The sequence below is a fragment of the Sycon ciliatum genome, chromosome 8 (genome assembly GCF_964019385.1).
Source record: "Sycon ciliatum chromosome 8, ocSycCili1.1, whole genome shotgun sequence".
Lineage (NCBI taxonomy): Eukaryota > Metazoa > Porifera > Calcarea > Leucosolenida > Sycettidae > Sycon > Sycon ciliatum.
The window spans coordinates 8,886,751-8,907,530 of NC_088650.1; the positions used below are offsets into that span (position 1 = coordinate 8,886,751).

General features: G+C 47.8%; 1 protein-coding gene and 1 long non-coding RNA gene across 5 annotated transcripts in view; one reads left to right on the forward strand and one right to left on the reverse strand.

The window, feature by feature from the left end:
* LOC135823235 (ankycorbin-like) overlaps positions 1 to 9,554 on the reverse strand; it is a 24,151-nt gene extending 14,597 nt beyond the window's left edge. For 2 of the 4 annotated variants that reach the window (XM_065336086.1, XM_065336085.1), the window contains exons 1-12: positions 9,065 to 9,554; positions 8,252 to 8,352; positions 6,653 to 6,709; positions 5,978 to 6,069; positions 5,078 to 5,142; positions 4,865 to 4,931; positions 4,363 to 4,433; positions 3,504 to 3,610; positions 2,976 to 3,079; positions 1,828 to 1,911; positions 984 to 1,030; positions 307 to 360 (exon numbers count right to left, since the gene is read on the reverse strand). In XM_065336086.1, coding sequence (XP_065192158.1) covers positions 307 to 360; positions 984 to 1,030; positions 1,828 to 1,911; positions 2,976 to 3,079; positions 3,504 to 3,610; positions 4,363 to 4,433; positions 4,865 to 4,931; positions 5,078 to 5,142; positions 5,978 to 6,069; positions 6,653 to 6,709; positions 8,252 to 8,352; positions 9,065 to 9,121 — 906 coding nt within the window. In that variant the 5' untranslated portion in view covers positions 9,122 to 9,554. The remainder of the gene's footprint in view (positions 1 to 306; positions 361 to 983; positions 1,031 to 1,827; positions 1,912 to 2,975; positions 3,080 to 3,503; positions 3,611 to 4,362; positions 4,434 to 4,864; positions 4,932 to 5,077; positions 5,143 to 5,977; positions 6,070 to 6,652; positions 6,710 to 8,251; positions 8,353 to 9,064) is intronic. The other 2 variants (XM_065336088.1, XM_065336087.1) reach the window with 1 other exon arrangement.
* A 3,985-nt stretch (positions 9,555 to 13,539) lies between these two features.
* Positions 13,540 to 15,672, forward strand: LOC135823238 (uncharacterized). The gene is made up of 2 exons (XR_010554633.1): positions 13,540 to 13,876; positions 14,936 to 15,672. It is a non-coding gene; the product is annotated as an uncharacterized LOC135823238 (long non-coding RNA).
* Positions 15,673 to 20,780: the final 5,108 nt, after the last annotated feature.

The following is a 20,780-nucleotide window of genomic DNA, read 5'->3' on the forward strand; positions in this document are numbered from 1 at the left end:
AGCATCAGATTGGGTGTAGGCTATCAATTGTTGGAACCTTCATTTTTGGAATAATCAGTTTGAGGGAGATAAGCTTTTCTTTTCTTTTCAGGATCACCGGAAACAGTCATTGGTTGGCTCGTATAGCCTGACATAAGGTGTGTAAGGTATAGTGGGTACTCATGACCTCTTTGGCAGTAAACGCGCGTCAGGGGCCAAAACGTTGTTCCGATGATGACCAGACAAATCGGACCGGTTCCGGTGGGCCTGTTTTTTATTATTATTAATTTTTTCCATCCAACTGTGCTACATAACCTTAGTGCTTACGGGTACAACATCGGACATCAGCGAGGTGTCCGACACCGTCTTATTGAACCCAGTCTGCCCGGACAGAACACCAGACAAAGAGCCCGAGTTGCGATGCAAGTCACACGTAAGCCACATGTACCGTACACACACAAGTGCCGGGTAGAGATCTGTCCAGCGTTTTTCATACCAACAAGTGAATGCTGGGCGCCTATCTTCTGTTGCCTCAACCATTCGTTCTATCGCGAACATGATCACCTATCCAATAGTCTATTATATTAATTATTCATATCTTTTTACATCTTTCCCTCGAGTGGGCCTATTGTTATTAGGCAATTGTCTGTGATAGTCACCAGTATAAATAAATAAAATCCTATCCTATCCTATTGCCCTGCACACGCCACATGATGACTCACACCCATGTACACTCAGTTTACACAGTGTAGAGTATGAGCCTCTAGATTCAAAAAAGGGGGCTTATGTCATTTTGGAGCGTTTTGAGTTGTCTATACCATGACACTGCTGTACACAAGCAGATCACTCTGTAAAAAACCTAGGTCCAAAATCTTGATCTTTCACTGAGTTATGGGTGTTTCCATGGGCATTTCGCCAAACGACATACGCCCCCTTTTCGGATCTAGAGGCGCATATGTACATTCACGGCACCCTACACAACCAAACAGAGCAAGGCGACGTACCCCACTGGCGGTTACAACAGCTCGGTTCTCAGATCCGGGCTTGACACCTGCAGACGTAAACGAGAGGTTGCAGGACATGTCATTGAAAACAGAAGCTCAACGTTTTCCACATTCATGCTAGGGTGTCTCTCACATGCAGATGTGTGTAGACCTCTGGAGGTTATGCAATGATGTCAGAATTCAAAATGCTTCGTATGGAAGCAATATAAAGGAATACAGTGAACAAACGTTTCAGAGACAGTAGCTTTAATACAGCAACATGGAGGACTAATTTCGCTGTAAGCATTTCCTATTTGTCGACACGCATAAGTAACGTGAAAGAAGGACTACAGTAAAACCTGGTGTAAGCGACCTCTGGGTTTAGCGACCACCTGCTCTTAACAACCGTTTTTCCACGCACAGACAGTTCTACACAGACCCCGTGGGACCTGGTTCTAAAGACCACCTGGCTTTAACGACCGCTGTTGCTTGCACCGTGGGGTGGTTGCTTAAACCAGGTCTTACTGTGTAAGGCATGCAACGAGAAAGAAGTAAAGGATTTGTTAAGAACTGTTTTCTTGTTACGGCCATCAGTGAATCTACGTAACAAAGGAAGGGGACTACTTGAAGCAACTCTTACATGGACAGATAAAAATGACATAAAAGGGAAAGGGGGAAACATAAAAGTGTGACACACACATAAACACATGCACACAAACACATGCACACACACACACACACACACACACACACACACACACACACACACACACACACACACACACACATACATATGCACACACACACTTGTACACACACGCATACACAAATGTGCGCGGGGCGATCTCACCACATCATGACTTACCCAGTTGCCATGATGCCATCGGTGGCTGGGCAGCTATCTGTGCCTTGATGGAATCAAAGCCGTTCCGCACTGCCAGATCAGCAGCTGTACACATGCACGCAACATACAATGACAGCTAGAATAGGGACAAGTATCGGGGGTTAGGTGAGCCTGCAATTTGCTTTGGCCGCATACTTGCAGCGATGCACAGGACTATACAACCAGTAGTACCAGCCCAGGCACAAAATAGGTTTATACCTTGTGTGGAGTGGCCAAACTGTGGTCCCAAGGCCACTGGTCTGCCACTCAATTGCAAAAGTAATCACTTGTTTACCAAATTGCCAATTAAAATAGAAGAAATCACATGGAAACAAGTTATGAAGCAACTATCCACGACTGTAACACGATAACAAGCAGTCAGAAAGTGCGATAACAGGGCACAGAAATGACATGTTACTGAGAGGTGTGAGAGCTAGGTCTCAGGTCGTTGAATGTCTCAGTAACATGTCAATTTTGTACCCTGTTATCACACTTTCTGACTGCTTATTATTTTGTCACAGTCGTGGATAGTTGCTTCATAACTCGCTTCCATGTGATTTCTTCTATTTTGTAATTATATCTATTGGCTCAGTATCCAAGTTAAATTGCCAATTACTATTTTACTATAATATAGTAAAATAGTAATTGGCAATTTATTATGATGATGTCATTTGCAAACCCTCTATATGGACTTGCAAGTTGGTACTGTACCTGTACACCGTACTGCAAAAAGCCGGAGTCATGTATAGCGCATGCGTAGCATGTATGTATAGCTCAAAGGGTGGTGTCATCGCAGAAAATTTACAGCACCCCCCCCCATCCCTTCCTTAAAAGAGAGAACATATAGCAGCAGTATTCAAGTGTCTCAACACTTAACGTTTAAAAAAAAGCAAAGCATGTACTGACTGTATAAAGTCAACAAATATTCGGCGCATATATATTTTCGGCTATTTTCGGCTATTTTCGGCCTGGTCTTGTTTCGCCGAAATTTTGTTTTGCAAGGTTCAGTGTGAAAGTGTATACAGGCAGCAGCAGTACAGGCCGAACATTTGATGCGGCCGAACAGGGTTCTAGCCCTGGGAGGCCGAAATTTGAAAGGGCCGAAAATTTGTAGATTTGCTCGGTCTCACCAGTGTTCTGCGAGGAGTCCACCAGGTCAGTCTTCGCACCGTGGCGCAGTAGAAGATCAACAATTTTCGTGAAGCCCTTCTCACTTGCCAGCATCAACGGGGTTCTAAGAACGAGGCCATGTAAAACACACATGTGCACAACCACACACACACACACGCGCACACACACACACACACACACACACACACACACGTACACACGCACACCCACACATCCGCACACACATCCGCACACACCCCCGCAAACACACCCGCACACACCCACCCCCACACACACACAAATAATTATGGTGTTATCATTTTGATGACAACCGGTCTTGGCAATACTTCTTTCACCGAGGTATACACCACTCTCCATGTGCACGCTACACTGTATCACCATTCTGACCATTGGTCCCGTGTGGCACAACGTACTGATGATGAATCACCACAGACTGCGTGCATTGTCAGACTAGACAGTCTTGCAACCTGCCCTGCTGCAGACACACACGATACATCACATAGCAGAAGGTACAATGAAAACCATACCGGTTGTCGTCGTTGGTGGAGTTAACGTCGGCGCCACTATCAAGAAGAATCTGAGCAACTGGAGCTCCGTCGGTGGCGCATGCGTACAGAAGAGGTGTTAGACCATTCTGCAAACACAGACACACAGGCAGGTTAGTGGTGAGGCTTCCTGCAGCTTAATTCATAGGAAGAGAGTTTTTAGAGCAGACCCGCTCTTTTCAATTCGCTCTGCAACAATATCGAACTCTTTTCTCAACCAACTATTACAACGTTTGGCAAAATTACACAGACAGGTTAGACATACACACACATGCAAGCATGTACACATGCATACACCAGAACAGACATTGCCTGGAGTGGATGGCATGCGGCCGGCGTAATTGACTGCATTTTCCAGGGGGGGGGGGGGGTCTAACGCTAGTAAGCACGCAGTTTGCTAGAGCCAAGAACCTACTAATGCAGGAAACTCGGGGAAATAGAGAGGTCGCTGGGCTTTATCATCTATTTTATCAAAGTGAATGTTGTAGGATAAGTAAAAAAGGAGCGGGTTAGTGGGGACAAGAAAACTGTCTGATATCTAGTCTCACCACGAAACAATGTTGAAAAAACGGATTGTGATTTTCAGTGCGAGGAAGGAGCAAAAAACACAAAAAACAGAAAAGATATTTGCATCACAGCAGTACTACTGACGTAATGTGGGAGTGTGATGATGCAACGCATGTGACCAATTTGTGTGCCAAGTACACTAGCTCACTGATCCCGCTCGTTCCTCATTCTTCCTTCCATTTGGCCTAAGCGAAAACTAGCCAAGCTTGCTTGGTGATGTCAATGCGAAAAAAGGCTGGTAATAATACACTAGCAGCACCCTTGCAACACCTACCTCATCCTGCTGAGAGACTGGACACTCCCGCTCGAGCAGGTACTTGACAACACTGAGATGATGGCCGTATGCTGGGCAAAGACAAAAGTGCAAGAGTTCACACAGGGACGAGATTTGATTGCCATATACAGCGTTTCATTTTGAAATGGGAACAATTGGAGATGAACTAGTATTAGCCAACACGAGAACGCCGTGCCCTAGACAACTGCTTACCACACTCTGGTCGGGAGAGATACATACTGATGGAACATTGGCTATACCATTGCACACATCCATTCCCTGTTCGCAGTGCTTGCACGCTGCCACTGCATAGCCTCTCGAACCTACTCGTACTGGATGACTCGGCAATGCTGTGTTGATATCACCAACGCAGCTCATGTAGCGCCTACACACCCATTGTTGTTTTTTGTTTGTTTTGTCTTCGTTTTGTTTCCCCTTCTTCCGTAGGTATGTGCAATGTGATAAAATAAGAAAAATAAAAAATAACGTCATTGGTGATTACCTGCATAGTGAAGTGGTGCCATGCCCATTCCATCAACCTCACACAGTAGATCTGCAGATGTATGACCCTGCACAAGTAACAGAAGAGATCGATGGCCCTTTTAAAATTGACCAAGAACCACTCACCCAGCACACATGCACACTTGTACACACATGAGACCAAAGCATCCTACCAGAAGCTTCAGAGGCAAAGTTGGCAGCTTGTAAGTGTTACCTGCATCAACAGCTGCAAACACAAGAGGTGTCCCGATCTGCTGGCGTGGTGGATTGGTGTGCGGCCTGTATGGGAATAGATAACAAGCAAGGATATACTTAGACTTTATTGGTCACATCCAGGCATGGAAGATGAGCACAGCGAAGGGAAGAATACTATATGTGTGTGTGTGTGTGCGTGCGTGTGTGTGTGTGTGTGTGTGTTCGGCGATGGGCTTTCCAAAGGTCCAAAGGTGTGTGTGGTGTGTGTGTGTGGTGTGTATGTGTGGTGTGTGTGTGTGTGGTGTGGTGTGGTGTGTGTGTGTGTGGTGTGGTGTGGTGTGTGTGTGTGTAGTACAGTACAGTATGTGCATGTGTGTGCATGTTCATGCGTGTGTTTCTGCGTGGGTGCATGCATGTGTTCATGTTTGTGTGTGTATGTGTGCACGTGTGTGCACCTTTCCAGCACGTCTGATTTCTGTCCATGACCAAGCATGCAAAGCAACCCAGGCAGGCAAATCTTGCATGGTTACCTGCAATGTTACGAACATTCTGAACTCCGTGAACAGCTCAACGCCCATGTTGCTTCCTCCAGAAACATAACTTCGCGACTTTTTAATCAAACTCTAAGGCCCGGAGTTGTTATGGTCAAGAATTTTGGTTCAATGAAACGAAGACAATTCAACACGAGTGTTTGAAGTATGAACATAATATACAAAAGAAATCGACATAGTTTGAGTCTGACGTGGAGTCATTATTGCTTGATTCCTCACAGCTAAATTCACAAGAACCGGCAGTTTTTTTTGGAAATAACAAAGTTTTGTTTCCGGAAGTAGTTAAACACGTCCATCCTATCATAGCACAACGAAACTTTGCTGGTTTATCCAGCATGCCCAGAGTAAAGACAATGTCATTTACTCACCTTGCTTGTCCTTGCCCATCACACATCCAGGGTCGTGCTGTATCATGTACTCCGCCAGCTGCATATGACCATGGTGGCAGGAAAAGTGGATCCTGCGTCCAGAGAACATACAAGCACACAGCATATACAGAAATCATTTCTAAAGACTGGCCACCGTCCACCACTCAATCTGTACAGTTTCCATGCACTATCAGTTCTGCATGGTAAGCGCTCTCAGGGCCTTGGCACATGGTCCAGCCGATTGCCATGGCCTTACTTTATTTCGAAAGAGTTAGCCTACCGAATCTGTGCCAAATAGGGTTTTTCGTCAATCTTTTATATTTTCCGCTCAAGTATCCCATTCGGCTGGACTTGAAGCGCGCCATGTTACTTCCAGCCTCCACCACTCGTGTTGCATGCGCTGCTGCACTAATCTTTTGCATGCAACATTCCAGCCAAGTCTGTACGCCGCGGGGATTCAAAAGTAAATTAGGTACAGGCCAGCATTTTGATTGATTCACAACATGTGCCCTGATAGGTTGCCTATCAACAAGCCACAACTGCCCCCTGCACTCTGTCATGTCATGAGTGCTGGTGTCTCCACGCACACAGTACAGCATGACGCAACACGTGGCCCGATGCAGTGGCAGTAGATTTACTTTCGATGTTTCATCAACCAGCGGCAGGCACACTTACGCTGCAAGACCTTCGGTGCTCAGCTTGACGAAGGAGCCTCCTTTCTTCGCTGCAGACCTGAGCACAACACAAATATCAATGTCACACATGTCATATTTTATCGATAGAACATCTCCCTCTGTAGCATGGGAAACTCAAGCTCGGTCAGCCCGGTGATCGTCATTTCACCACGCAACTAGAGCAGCGCCACGCAAAGCACTGATAGCTCGGAGATACATTGTACCTTTTTTCTACGGTTCAGGTGCACCGATATCACCCGGCGGATACATATGTCATACGGTAGATCAAAAAAATTGAACGGCTAAGTCGACTGGTACTAAATGAAGGGGTAAGCAGCGGCATTCAGCCCTGTACAGCTTTGTCATCACCCACCACACTAGAACTTTGCTCTCCAGGCTTAGTGGACTGGTACTGGTAGAGCCTGTAATGGTACTAATAGTGCTACGGTGAAAGCGTTCAAAACACCACCATTACAATGCTACTGCATCGCCATCGGAGTCTTCACCTAACTGCTCTCACAGTTGGGCAGGAAAGTCTAGGAGTATTGACCATCCAGTGAACACTGCCAGACCATTGTCGCCAGTTGCAGAGCGAAGTCCAGAAGAATCCAGCTAGCCGAAACCTAGGTATATAAAGGTGGTGAAGCCAGGCGCTGGAGGCAACAGAATCGGCGCTTGTGGCAGAGTGCGAGGTGCCTATGCAATGAGTCACAGTTAGCACTGAAGTTCAAAATCGTGCAAATTTCACACATTGTGTGAAAGCACTGGACTCTGGACTACTAGTGTTTCACGCAGTTTCACTCAGCAGGGATCAGGCGCTTGAGAACGCTTGATAGTCGATGATTTCATTCCCGGCACGAAGCCCGCGATCGCGCGAGGCAACCTGGCCCTGTTTGTGTTTCGGCTTCGTCTCCTGGTATTTTAGTACTCCGTAGTAGACCCGGTGGCATTGTTGGCCCGCTGCTATGCGGCCAGCTTGACCTGACCGTGTGGAATATGCTCAGAAACTGAACAGCAGAGACAACACTTTTACAGTAGCCAGTGGATCTGTACATGTAACAGCTATATTACACTGAGGGCCGCCGGTAGAGCATGTATCAAGGCAGCCCTGACCTTCTGGTTAGGGCAGTAGCCCACACACGTACCCTGTGTGTAAGCTGAACTTTAGTCGAATTACTTGCATAATGAAACCCGGCTCACAGGTTCACCGATAATGTACTAGTACTAATACATTATCGGTTCACCTGTGAACCGGGTTTCATTTTGCACATCTGATGCGTTATTTCGAAGTTCAGTACTTGCAAGTAATTCGACTAAAGTTCAGCCATGGTTGGCTTTCAACCCCTCCCCTTTGATTGGCAATTACATGCTATGGGATGTGGAATAAATCAATAACTAAAGTTACAAGACTGGTGAATAGACGACGTGGAGACAATACTTTTAAAATAGCAATAAATAGGATGAATTCTGCGGTCATCACCACACATCAAAAAAGTCATGAAATCGAGTTTGGAAAACCTTCATGACTTTTTCGATGTGTAGTGATGACCCCTGAATTCATCCTATTTATTGCTATGACTGCTACAAGACTGGTACATACTTTAGGCCGGAGAGGTCACCCTTCTCAGCGGCCACCAGGACCCGTTCATCGTACTTGTTGAGCGGCTGCTGCTGCTGACTCGTCTTCCCTGCATCAGCGCTCTGCAAGGCATAGATACATAGGTGAGCACATTATCTAAACACCCAAGCTTGAATCCCTATGCTGTGATAACCATCACCGGGTCTAACTTTTATTATTATTATTTTTATTTCTGCACCTCGTAGCACGTCTTCACATGACATTCAACATCATGCAGGCCGGCCTGCCACATCTCCACTTAACTACAGCGCTGGTCGATGAAATCCAATTGTGCGGGTCGAGTTTGCGCCTTGCACCAGAGTTCACAGGTCTGGGGCTGCATAGCGCCCAGCGTGACATGAACTTGCACGATCGGGTTTCATTGAGCAGGACTTCACACGATGTGGTGACACATGAAATCCAACCTTCTGCACACTAGTGGGATCTGCGACTGCACCATCGGAGCACTACAAGTACTGGGTCATAGAGTGAACAAGGCTTTGCTTTATTCACGACATCGGATTTCATTTGCTACCGCTGCCCACTGTCATTTTGTCAAGCTTCAACGTGCAATGATACTATTTTTTTGGTGTTGGAAATATAGAAGGTCATGGAGATGAGTAATGATTGAAGAACTAACGGTGAACCTCACAGTCACAGTATACCCGATCACTCAGATCGAGATCTGGCAGCCTCGAGTTCAAAGAGTGCGTGAACATGCCGCTATACACTACAGCTAGGTCGCGGATATGGACGGTTCAAGAGACTGACTAAGACTAAAAGTAAGCGACCTACCTGTGCAATGTCAGAGCCGGACGCCTTGGCACGCTTGAAGATCGACCTTCCCGGCATGGCTAACCGCGCAGCTAGCTAGCTGGTCAGGGGCTAACACGTACACTGATTCTTTCCGCTGCCGCTCCTGCTGGTACTGGGTGGTGGTGGTGGTGGTGGTGGTGGCTGTTCCGCCTCTACTGCTGCTGTGGACAGGACGGACGGAGGCCACGATTCGATCACCAATGCGCTGCAAACACGAATAGGTCGAGCAAATTTTGTGTTGCGAGTGCAGCCCGCGGTACTGCGAAGTCCTGGCTGAAGGTTGCAGCACGAAAATTCACAGCGAAAATGAGTTGCAGCTACGTTGTCCACCTCTGCATTATGCCGCTCGTCGCAATCGTTTACGTGCGGCTCCTCCGCTCAATACCCGGTCTTGGAGACGATACAAGTATTTCACTCGCCCATTGTAAAATTTGCTCAGCTCCCGCCAGGCCCACACTCGACTCAGCCAAGCTAGTACTACTACTATAGTAGAGCATCGCAAGTGTATAAATAGTTACCATGGCTACGTCAGACCCACATCAAAGTCAAACTCAAAGAATTTTTGTCAAAGAAAGTAAAAAGTACACAGTCGCGCGTCGAGCCATGATCATGAGTACAATCAATCATGATTGTACTCAAAATAGAGTTTAGCTTTACTTTGATTTTGGATACGATCGAAAGGATCTGAGATGTACTGTAACGCACTACCCTCCCCCCCCCCCCCCCCCCCCCGTCCCGGTAATGATACTACTTACTAATACTAGCTTTTGCAGCAACTCCCGGCATGTTTATAATGACCCAGCAGCACAAGACTCAAGAGTCAAGAAATTTAGATGGGCGTAATAATAATTATGGGCATTTGTAGCAAACATGATTGTTACCTGGTTACCATGGTTACTGTTAGCAGTGATAACGCACTACAGGGACTGACTACCTGAATACGACTTAGTAGTACAGTAACCATGGTAATTCATACACATCCCGTTTGCTTGATTTAGCGCCACACTGACTGAGGCCGCTGAGCAAGGAACCACCAGTGACCAGAACTGTCTGGCGTTACCAACGCGCAGACTGGGACAGACTCCGCCACTTCTTTAGAACAACAGATTGGCAGTCCACTGTCAGTGATGATCCTGATGCAATGTGTATGCACTTGACCCAGAATATTCTGGAAGGAATGCGCCGATACATACCGTCTAAGCAGTTGTGCATGAAACCATCTAACCCCTCTTGGTGGACACCGGAATGCACTGAGGCTGTAGCACAGAAACAAAGAGCATGGAGGAGACTCTGCGCCGACCGGTCAAGTGCCCAGCTGCAAGCCCGTTACAATGTCGCCAAGCACTCGGCTAACCATTGCCTGGCAACTGCCAAGCAGGCATTCACAGCAAGCCTGGCGCAGAAGTTAGCCTTATTATTTATTATTATTTATTCTTCTTTTACTAGGGAATTCCCAACAGGCGTCAGCGCCTTTTTACAGGGAACCCTAGGTATAATTTGATGGATGAGCGAAATTCAGCTGGTGAACTAGACATGCGGCAAGCCGGTGGAAGTGTATTCCACCTGGCAGCGCCCAAATAAGAAATTGCACTAAAGCCATATCGGGTGTTAGCGGGGGGCAGAACAAGAGCAGCAGAGACTTGGCCACGGGTGGTGGCTGCAGTGCGAGCACCATGGGCGCGCAAGGTAAAGCGGTCTCGCAGAAGAGGACTAGCAAGTCCATTCAGGCAGCGGTAAACAAATACATAGGTTTTGAAGTTGAGACGTTTCTCAAGGGCGTACAAGTTAGTATGACTGTATAGAAGAGTGGTGGGAGTCATTCTATCCAACGAAAATATTCTCTTTAATGCTACGCGGCTGGCAGTAAGAAGCTTGTCATATAGGGTTTGTGATAAGCAATGAATATATGCAGTGCTGCCAAACTCAAATGTGGACTGAATGATCGATAAATAGAAAAGTCGTTTGCCAAAAATGCTGATATTCTGCTTTGCATGGACAAATGCTCCGACCTTCCTATTGACAGTTGCACATACTGCATCCACTTGGGTTGAGAAAGACAGATGTTCGTCAACCAGTATTCCTAAGTACCGAGCGTAAGCAGATGGGGCTATGGAAGTGCCCCGGCAGTTGACTGCGGTGCCAGGTGGCAGCTCCTTGCCCGGTCGCCTGAGCAGGACAAACTGAGTCTTGGAAGGGTTTAACACCACTCCAGTCCCTTCTGATCTAGGTAGCGATCCAGAGCGGCAAGGTCAGCACTCAGCTGGGTTGTGATGATCTGGATGGACTTGTGCCTGATATAGAGTGTGATATCATCGGCATAAAGTTGATTCAATGCATGTTGGAAGCACTGTGGTGCATCACGGGTGTAAATGCAAAATAGCAGTGGGCCGAGCACGGAGCCTTGTGGGACGCCTCTTGTGCAAGGGCGGGCCCCACCTACCTCTTGTCCTACTCTTACTCGCTGGACGCGTCTGGTCAGGTAGCTTGCAAACCAAGCAAGTGCAGTGTCAGCAATGCCAAGCATCTTCAACTCGTCAATGAGCTCTTGATGCTTAACTCGGTCAAAAGCTTTGCTCATATCTGCAAACACTATGCCGCAGTACTCGTTGTTATCAAGGGCTTGGAGCCATTCGTCGACCACTAGCGCTAGGCAGTCCTCACACGAGCTGTTGGTACGGTAGGCAAACTGATTGTCAGGCACGTACATGATGTTGTGTAACTTAAAGAATGCAATCAGCTGCTCCAAGACAACTCGTTCTAATATCTTGCTGCATATGGGCAATAATGAGACTGGTCTGTAATTAGTAGAGCTTTCTGCATCGCCTGATTTGAAAACTGGGCTGACTGTGGCATTCTTGAAAATATCTGGTACGCACCCTGTGCTCAGAGATTTATTGATAATATCAGTGAGAGAAACTGCTATGGAATCACGACCATGCTTCAGTACGGCTGGTAAGACATTGTCAGAGCCAGGTGACTTACTTGTGTTTGTTGCTTTGAGCAGTGTGGTGATGTGCGCCACAGTTACGGGTCGAAAATGGGACAGTCGAGCAGCAGTAGTTGGCTGTTGGGTGGCTGGGCGTAAACATATGTCAGCAGGCCGGCTTGGATCGTGCACTATGTTAGCAAATGTCTCTGTCAGACTACTGAGAGATGCAATTGGCTGATTTCTTACTTTCCGCCTGCCAGACAGACTGTTAAGAAGAGCCCACTGACCTCTAGGATTTCGTCGGAGTGCCGAGAACTGGTGCATCAGGAAACGGGATTTCAGTCTCCTACTCAGAAGCGTCCCCTCGCGTCTGACAGAACGATACTGTTGCTTAAGAACCATATTCCCAGGCTGCGAAAGGACTCTTCGATGCAGAGTAGTTCTGCGCTGCAGCAGTTTCCGTAACTCTGGTGTTGCCCACGGTTGAGGCTTAGGTTTGGGACAGAGGGGTAGTCTAACTTGTTTAGATGGAGCATGCGTATCAGTAACAGCAGCGATAGACGTTAGAAGATGGCAAGTTTGACTGTCCAATGTTGAAAATGAGGATGAGTCCTCGAGCATATCATTCAGGTCAGCATTAAACTGAGAGTAGTTGATAGTAGCTATTCCTGGTTTTCTCACAACCTTAGTTCTCTGGGTTGCTGGGGGCTTCCATTCCGGTATTACAATATCAAGGCGGACTAGGTGGTGATCAGTAAGATCTGACATGGGAATGATCGTTGGATTGGGCAATGGAAAGGTAGTGTTCAACAGAGCCAGGTCAAGACACGTGTTTGACGGCGCTCTAGTTGGTGCGTGGACAATGTTCTGCAGCTGGTGCTCTGCACAAAGCTTAAGTAGATGATGATTATGATGTAGAGTCGGTTGTAAGATGTCCGTGTTCAAATCTCCCAGAACTAGCAGGTCAGAGCTGTCCACGAAAATGCCATCCAACTGGGCACTGTACTGCTCCCAGAATTCTGTACCAGAGCTCGGTGGGCGGTAGACTGAACTCACGAGGAGCTTACACGCATCTGGCTCCCGTGCAATGCGAACTGACACAAACAACGACTCCAGATGTGTGTTGGATGCGGGCATGATGAGACGAGCGCGGAGACTAGACATGACGTACAAGCACACACCTCCGCCCCTCAAGTTCCTGTCGTTCCGGTATATCCGATATCCAGGGATGTTCAGCAGGGAATCTGATACTGAGCTGTCTAGCCAGGTTTCATTAATTGACATGATGTGAATTTTATTGGCATGCAGGATATGATGGATTTCATGAACTTTGTTTCGTAGACTGCAGATGTTTAAATGAGCAACTTTGAGGACGGCACGGTTGTCTGGCTGGGGGTTCCCTGATATGTCCTATTGGGCAGACAGCAGATCCTGGATGGCATTGTCAGAGAGAGGTGTCCCTTTGTCATCCAATATGACGTCATAAGGCAGAGAGCACTTGACCTTTTTGGCTCGAACAGTCGATGCGCCAAGCCAGCTGAGTGGGTCTTTTTATTTTTTTCGCGCGAAAGTTTATGTGGTGAACTGTGTTGGTAAAGATGAAGATGTCAGTCAATGAAATTTGCTATATTTCTTGTGTCTAACCAACCCTGTACGGATCGAACTGACGATTCCCGAGTGCGACAAATGTCCTGAAGTCTGCTCCTATTAGCTAGGTATCTAGAAATTTCAACTTGAGTGTCAAGTGAAGACTTTGCCAGTTGCAGACGAGGGAATTCTCGCTTCACGATTTTCCTGGTGTGTGGAGATACGTCGGAATGCCGACCCACCACACCCGACATGATGCTTCGGCCGGAATGCAGGTTGGTGCAGATAATTGCCTAATAATATATGTCTAAGCGTGTATACCTTTCCTTTCGTTGCATGCTTGGTTAATCCGACGGCACGAAATTATAGACATTTCGAAATTAACTTGAATATTATTTGGTCGTTGTATGTCTTAGTATTCCCTGTCAGTTTGTGCCTTTTTGTCGCGCTCGCCGACTGTATATGATCTAGCGACATTGGTACATGGTGGACAGTTAGTCATAACTCGTAACATTTTTGTCCTTATTCTTTTTATCCATGATTACATTGGCTCACCATCCGAGTTTATTTATATATTTTTGATAGGGCAATATGTAATGTACACACACACACACACACACACACACACACACACACACACACACACACACACACACACACACACACACACACACACACACACACACACACACACACACACACACACACACACACACACACACACACACACACACACACACACACACACACACACACACACACACACACACACACACACACACACACACACACACACACACACACACACACACACACACACACACACACACACACACACACACACACACACACACACACACACACATACACACACCACCCACACACCACCACCACACACACAGTGACACACACACCACACGCACACACGCACACACCATCACATTACGACAAAATCAAGGCAATGCCGGCGAAGCTCTATAATTTTCTTGTGCCGCGTGCCAGGAGCATAATGGCATTGCCCGATAATAGCACTTGGTGTAGATGGGTTCCCATGTTCACACACACATACACACACACACACCACACACACACGCACACACCATCACATTACGACAAAATCAAGGCAATGCTGGCGAAGCTCTATAATTTTCTTGTGCCGCGTGCTAGGAGCATAATGGCATTGTCCGATAATAGCACTTGGTGTAAATGGGTTCCCATATTTGTGAAGTACATGTATTATTCGGTTGCTGGCTATCAATTGTGCTGTGAGCATGGCAGAGTGAGGTCTTCCAGCTTTGTTGGTGTTTGCTCTATCTTGTGTTTACGCTCTGCAGAAAGGATCATATGTAGTGCCTTCTCAGCATTACATTACATCCATTGCGTAGCAGCAATGTGCCATCCTTCCGCGACTTAGGTGGAATGACGTGCAAGTGGTGCTCCAGGGTCAACTTCAATTTGCCGAGCACGTATGCCGCTGGCTTGGGGTCAGCAGCTGGGTGCAAAGTCTCTGTATACAAATCGTGCACTGTCGTCAACAATATGGCATCCTTGTCCAGCAATTCCCATCCTGTAGCGGCAATGACTATAATATTGGGGAAATCACTCTCGGCACCTTCCGTGCTGTACTGAGAGATAATGCTTCGCAATTGGTGGTCTGTGCTTGGTGCATTGTCGGCAGGGAGCATGTCAATTTGCTTTTGGTAGCAGCGTCTACAAAATCGACTCTCGTCTGAAATCCTGACATGGTGCATGCTACGCAACACATGCTCTGCAAGCTGAAAGTTTGGTGACTTCCACCTGTGTTCTGGTGTGAGTCTCGACTTACACCAAGCACATGTTGCATGGCCCACACACTGCTGGTAATGGGTTGGGCACAGAAGCGGTTCGCACTGTTCTTTCAGACTGTGCACGCGCAGTTTGTCTGCAGGACAGTGTACGGATGCCGCTCCGCTGCAATCATGTACACTGCATGTGCTTTGGCTGACTGGTGGCTTATTTTCTTTCGCTGCTGTGCATACTTGGCGTCGTAGTGCTTTGACGCACTTGCAATAAATGCATTGGCCTGACGTGATGGATGTGCATGTGTGTAGCTTTTGCCAATCTGACAGCATTGCGTCATGTGTAAATCGCTTGTCAGATGGCACTTTGGAGCAAATGCTTCATTCTGGGCCACATGGTCGTCAAGTATGTATGCTTGTGCCAGTTGTGGCATTGCTGGGTCTTCCTGCCGCTGACATCTGTGCACACATGCATGGAAAATATACGTAAAAACACTAGTTAGAAATCACGTCACCAGAGGCATGCCCTTTTTTCGGCCAGAACATAACTTCCGCTCCAATGTCACAAAGACTTACTCTTTCGATACGTCCAGCATAGAAGCAGCGAAATGCCTGGTTAATTCGGTGGCACGAAATTATAGGTCGGGCGACGAAATTTCGACGAAAAAAGGAAAAGAGACAAACCGACGTGTAGCGACACCAAACTACAGAATTTCGTCGTTCTTGAAGAACTCATAACAGAAAAAGGTGAAAGGCGACTACTGAATCCTCGAGTGTGACGAATAACTCCGAGAAAGCGTGAGACTGGCCAGCACGTACATACATGAAAACGATCGTATGTTGAGAATGCCTTGAGAAAAGTGCCCAAAAAGGGTGCATCTGAAAAATAGAACTCTGTGTTCCGACGTGATTTTTCAAATCTGGCGCATCGACTGCGAAGTTGCTTATACTTCGGTAGTACTGCCTTCCGCTTCGTTTGCTGTTGTCGAGTGAGGTCGTTGTTGACGTACACATCATGTCCATTCACTTTCAGGCCAAGGCGATCCTTGTACGCTGACGCCTTGAGGCGCTTGTTTCCAAAGCGTACCCTGACAGGAGCTGGACCTGGCGCTGGAGTCTCATGTTCAGTAGCGCGTGGGCGCAAACGTTCGACTTCCAGCAGGTCAGAGGTCGAACATTTGAACAGAGTACTGCAATGCAGGGATAGGGTTTCATTCCATGATGCAGGCAGTCCTCGTACTATGACGCTGGTAGTACGGTTGGACCTCTCAACCTCCTCTGCAATGATGTCGGAGAGGTTGTATGGTTCGAGTTGAACTACCGGTCCTGCATTTGCCGCGTCAGAGGTCAATGGTGCACCAACTGGTCCGCCTTGCACTGCTGTATTGCTGGCGTCGTCTGTCAAAAACCGTACCGTGGCGGCAAGGTCCGTCTTTTCCCGCTCCAGATCACCAAGTCTTGCCTTCAGAGCTGTCACCTCCGTGGTTAGGTCTGCAACCTGTGTCACCAGGTTTGCCAGCCGTTCGTCTAACAACTCGGACATACACGTCCTAAATTCCTTCATCATGTCCACGGGGGCCTCATGATTTCCTGAAGACAACGAGGCACTGTACGAACCTCCTGTAGCTGTGCGCAGGGCAGCGGGAGGGGTGATTGCCTTCCTTCGACGTGACTCCAAAGCGGTGGGGGTGCCTGAACCGCGGCTTAGGTTAGAACTACCTTTTGCAGACATATTTGCAGCCATACTACATACGTATACACTTCTCTAACTAACTACTACCTACATGTATTTAACTACCTAGTACCTACCCTTCTCCAGACCGGCCTGCTGCCGGCTGGCTACTACAAAACCTGCGAAAACTACGGAGCTTATCCAACCCCCAGGGCTTATTTTGGGTAAAACCTTCTTCATCTGGAGATGAGTGGGCGGCTTTACCTCGCCTCTGGGTGTATGGCGTCTGGTGAATGGTGGCGAACCATCAAGAAGGCCTCTGGCCACGGAAACAGCCCATCCATACCTACTCTCCGCAGCACCGATGGTACGGAGCACGACACCAACCGCAGCAAAGCAGAGTGCATGGCCGAACACTTCGCCAACAAATGCAGTCTAGGGGCAGACGACCTATCCGCTCCATTTCCTTACGTCCGACCACGTACTGACCGCAACCTCTGCACCGTCCGGTTTCGCGAAACCACAGTCGAGCGAACTCTCCGCCAGCTCAACCCCACCAAGGCCACTGGTCCAGATGGGATACCTGCCCGCGTCTTGAAAGCTTGCTCTGCAGAATTGGCACGGCCGCTTTCAAAACTATTTACATGCTGTCTTCGCTCCGGTATCCAGCCACAACAGTGGAAGGTTGCAAACGTGGTTCCAGTCCACAAGCGCAAGTCTAAATCGTCGCCATCAAACTATCGACCAGTGTCGTTACTGAGCATCCTCTCCAAGGTCATGGAGACCATAGTCAACAGGGCAATGAGCAACTTCATGGAGACGAATCACGTCCTGTCAGAACGGCAATTTGGATTCCGTCGCGGCCACAGTGCAGCAGACCTGCTGACTGCTCTCCACCACCAGTGGGTGCACACCGCCGGAGATAAAGGAGCTTCTCGAGTGCTGGCCATCGACATTGCTGGAGCATTTGACCGGGTGTCTCACACTGGTGTGTTGCACAAGGCTAGAGTGTATGGCATCTTGGGAGACCTGCATCGGTGGCTCCAAGACTACCTCTGCAACCGCACACTTCAAGTCCTCATCTCCGGCCAGACATCAGCCAGACGCCCAGTTAAGGCTGGGGTGCCACAGGGCAGTATCCTGGGCCCCACCTTATTCTTGGTCTACGTCAACGACCTTGAAGACCACCTCCCAATCGGCTCCAACCTTGCCTCATTCGCCGATGACACAACCCTATACGCCGAAATTGCAACGCTCGCTGCTGTTCCTGACAACGCTAGAGTACTCCAGGCTGCTGTCGACCTAGTATCCAGTTGGGGCTCGGATTGGAAAGTGCAGTTCGAGCCAGCCAAATCTCAGGCCCTTACAATTTCCCACCATCGTCGGGACTGGCCAATACCCCCCATTGTCTTCAATGGAACTCCTGTCGAGGAGCAGCCCTCCATCAAGGTACTCGGCGTCACGTTTGACCATCAGCTAAAATTCAGCCAGCATATCCGAACTGTTGTAGTCCGAGCAACGCAGAGACTTGGAGCCTTGCGCAAGGCATTTCACTTGCTGACTATTCCTGCCCGGCTTCGAGCCTACAAAGCCTTTGTCCGGCCGGTTATGGAGTACTGCCCAATCGTCTGGATGGGGGCAGCTTCTTCCCACTTGAATCGGCTGGACTGGGTGCAGGAGCGAGCCATCAAGGCAATACATCCGCAATGCTGGCTTCCTAGCCTCATAATTCGCCGCACCATCGCTGCCCTCTGCCTCCTGTATAAAGCCCTTTGCGATAATTCTCCCGCTCTTCTCTCGAGAATGGCTCCACCCCCGACACACCAACCCAGGACCACACGCCTCACCCGCCAGGCTGTACGACTGTCCACCGCGCATCCCCATCAGTTACAGAATGTTCTTCCTGCCAATTCCAGGAACAATGTGAGCCGAGCCTTTCCCCACTCCGTCATCCCAATTTGGAACCAGCTGCCTACCTCTATCATTCCCCACCCATTTCACCCAAAGAACATCCAAAAGTTCAAGACAGCAGCTTATCACCATCTCCTCAGAACGAACTGGCACTGGGCCACTCATAGCATACGCGAGTAAGAGGGTACATTGTCCTAGCCTGCTTGGACATACATGTAATCTCTCCTCACGGACAGTCTCCTCTTGAATTTAAAAGTCTAACAGCGTTCACATCAATACTCAACTTATTCTTTTGCTCACTGAGCAATACAATCTTTCCATTTTCTTTCTTCTGTTTTCTTTTTCAATTTAATCCTCCCTACCCAATATCCCTTTGGTGCGTCCATGGAGCTATGAAGCCGAGACCTCTGGTCGGCGGAGCTTAATGGGCCCCACCACCACACTCCATCATTCACCCCAGTGTCTGGAGATATGTGCATTTTGTAGAAAAAAAAAAAAAAAAAAAAAAAAAAAGGGATGAAGGCCATAGTCATGATAGTGAGCCACTACCGGGACATGTCTGGCAAACCCAGCCTCTACACCAGGAAATCTGCAATTATTGGCCAGTACAAAGCTGAGGCACATCTGCTCATACCACCACTGGGAAAAAAACACTCAGCGGCCGAAGATTGTTCCATATCACGCAGCCACTTCTCATACACCGCTTCTTGGGTTACTTGGTAGGCGGACCTAAGGCGGTAGGCCTCTGAAATAGGGATTTGATATTCTGAGGGCTTTCTAGAGCAGAATCTGCTAATTTCACAAGCATTTTCCGGCACAGTTTAGGCATGGCTTGATGGAGACATTGGTAACATAGCCACCCGTTTCAGAAAGCCAGTGATGTCGTGGATTTCATAATGGAGGATTCTGAGATAACCTTCGAGCGGGCAGCAATGTTGAACTGACTCCCGCAGGTACATTCAATGATTGTATAGTTTATGGAGGGCACAGTTTTAGGTGGCCAACGCCAGTAATGCGGAAGATGTAGACCATCCCGAATCTCAGCTGTTGACAAAAAGTGTGTCGCTTCAGTTGTCCTCTTTCCCTGATTATTATTAGAAGGGCTGTAGCTGTGTTTGCTACTTCAAAGTAGTAAAAAACCAAAAAAAAACCGCTAACGGTTCAAGGGGTCAGCAGGTCAGCCAACCAGACTGTTCAGAGCCACAATGCACGTCGTTTCAGCTGCAAGCTCAACCATGTCCATTCCAGGTCTGCCATTGTCTGCGGCACGCTGCTTTTCCGCAGATCTAGTAACTTACAATGTAGTACTAAATGACGAGCTAAAAAGTAATAAAAAAACGTAATTTTACTTACAACAAGAAAAAGGACAAAAAAAGAGCTACAAGTAGGTAACGCTATAATTATCCCCTAACACCGCCTGTTACTTTACAATCAGCTCATGCGATAACATTGCACGACACTGACCAACGGTACTGACGTTCTACACCTAACTGGCAATCAGCTCTAGCACATATTGGATGCGCACTCCAACAACAAATAACAAGTTTTGTTATTTCTATAACTTAGTCTCTTAGAACCTTCCAAGCTGGAAGGCTGTTGGAGTGCGCATCCAATATGTGCTAGAGCTGATTGCCAGTTAGGTGTAGAACGTCAGTACCGTTGGTCAGTGTCGTGCAATGTTATCGCATGAGCTGATTGTAAAGTAACAGGTGGTGTTAGGGGATAGTTATAGCGTAACTTGTAGCTCTTTGGTCCTTTTTTTCTTCTTATAAATTAATCCTTGGCTCTTCACCCGAGTCTAATTATTTGCTTACAATA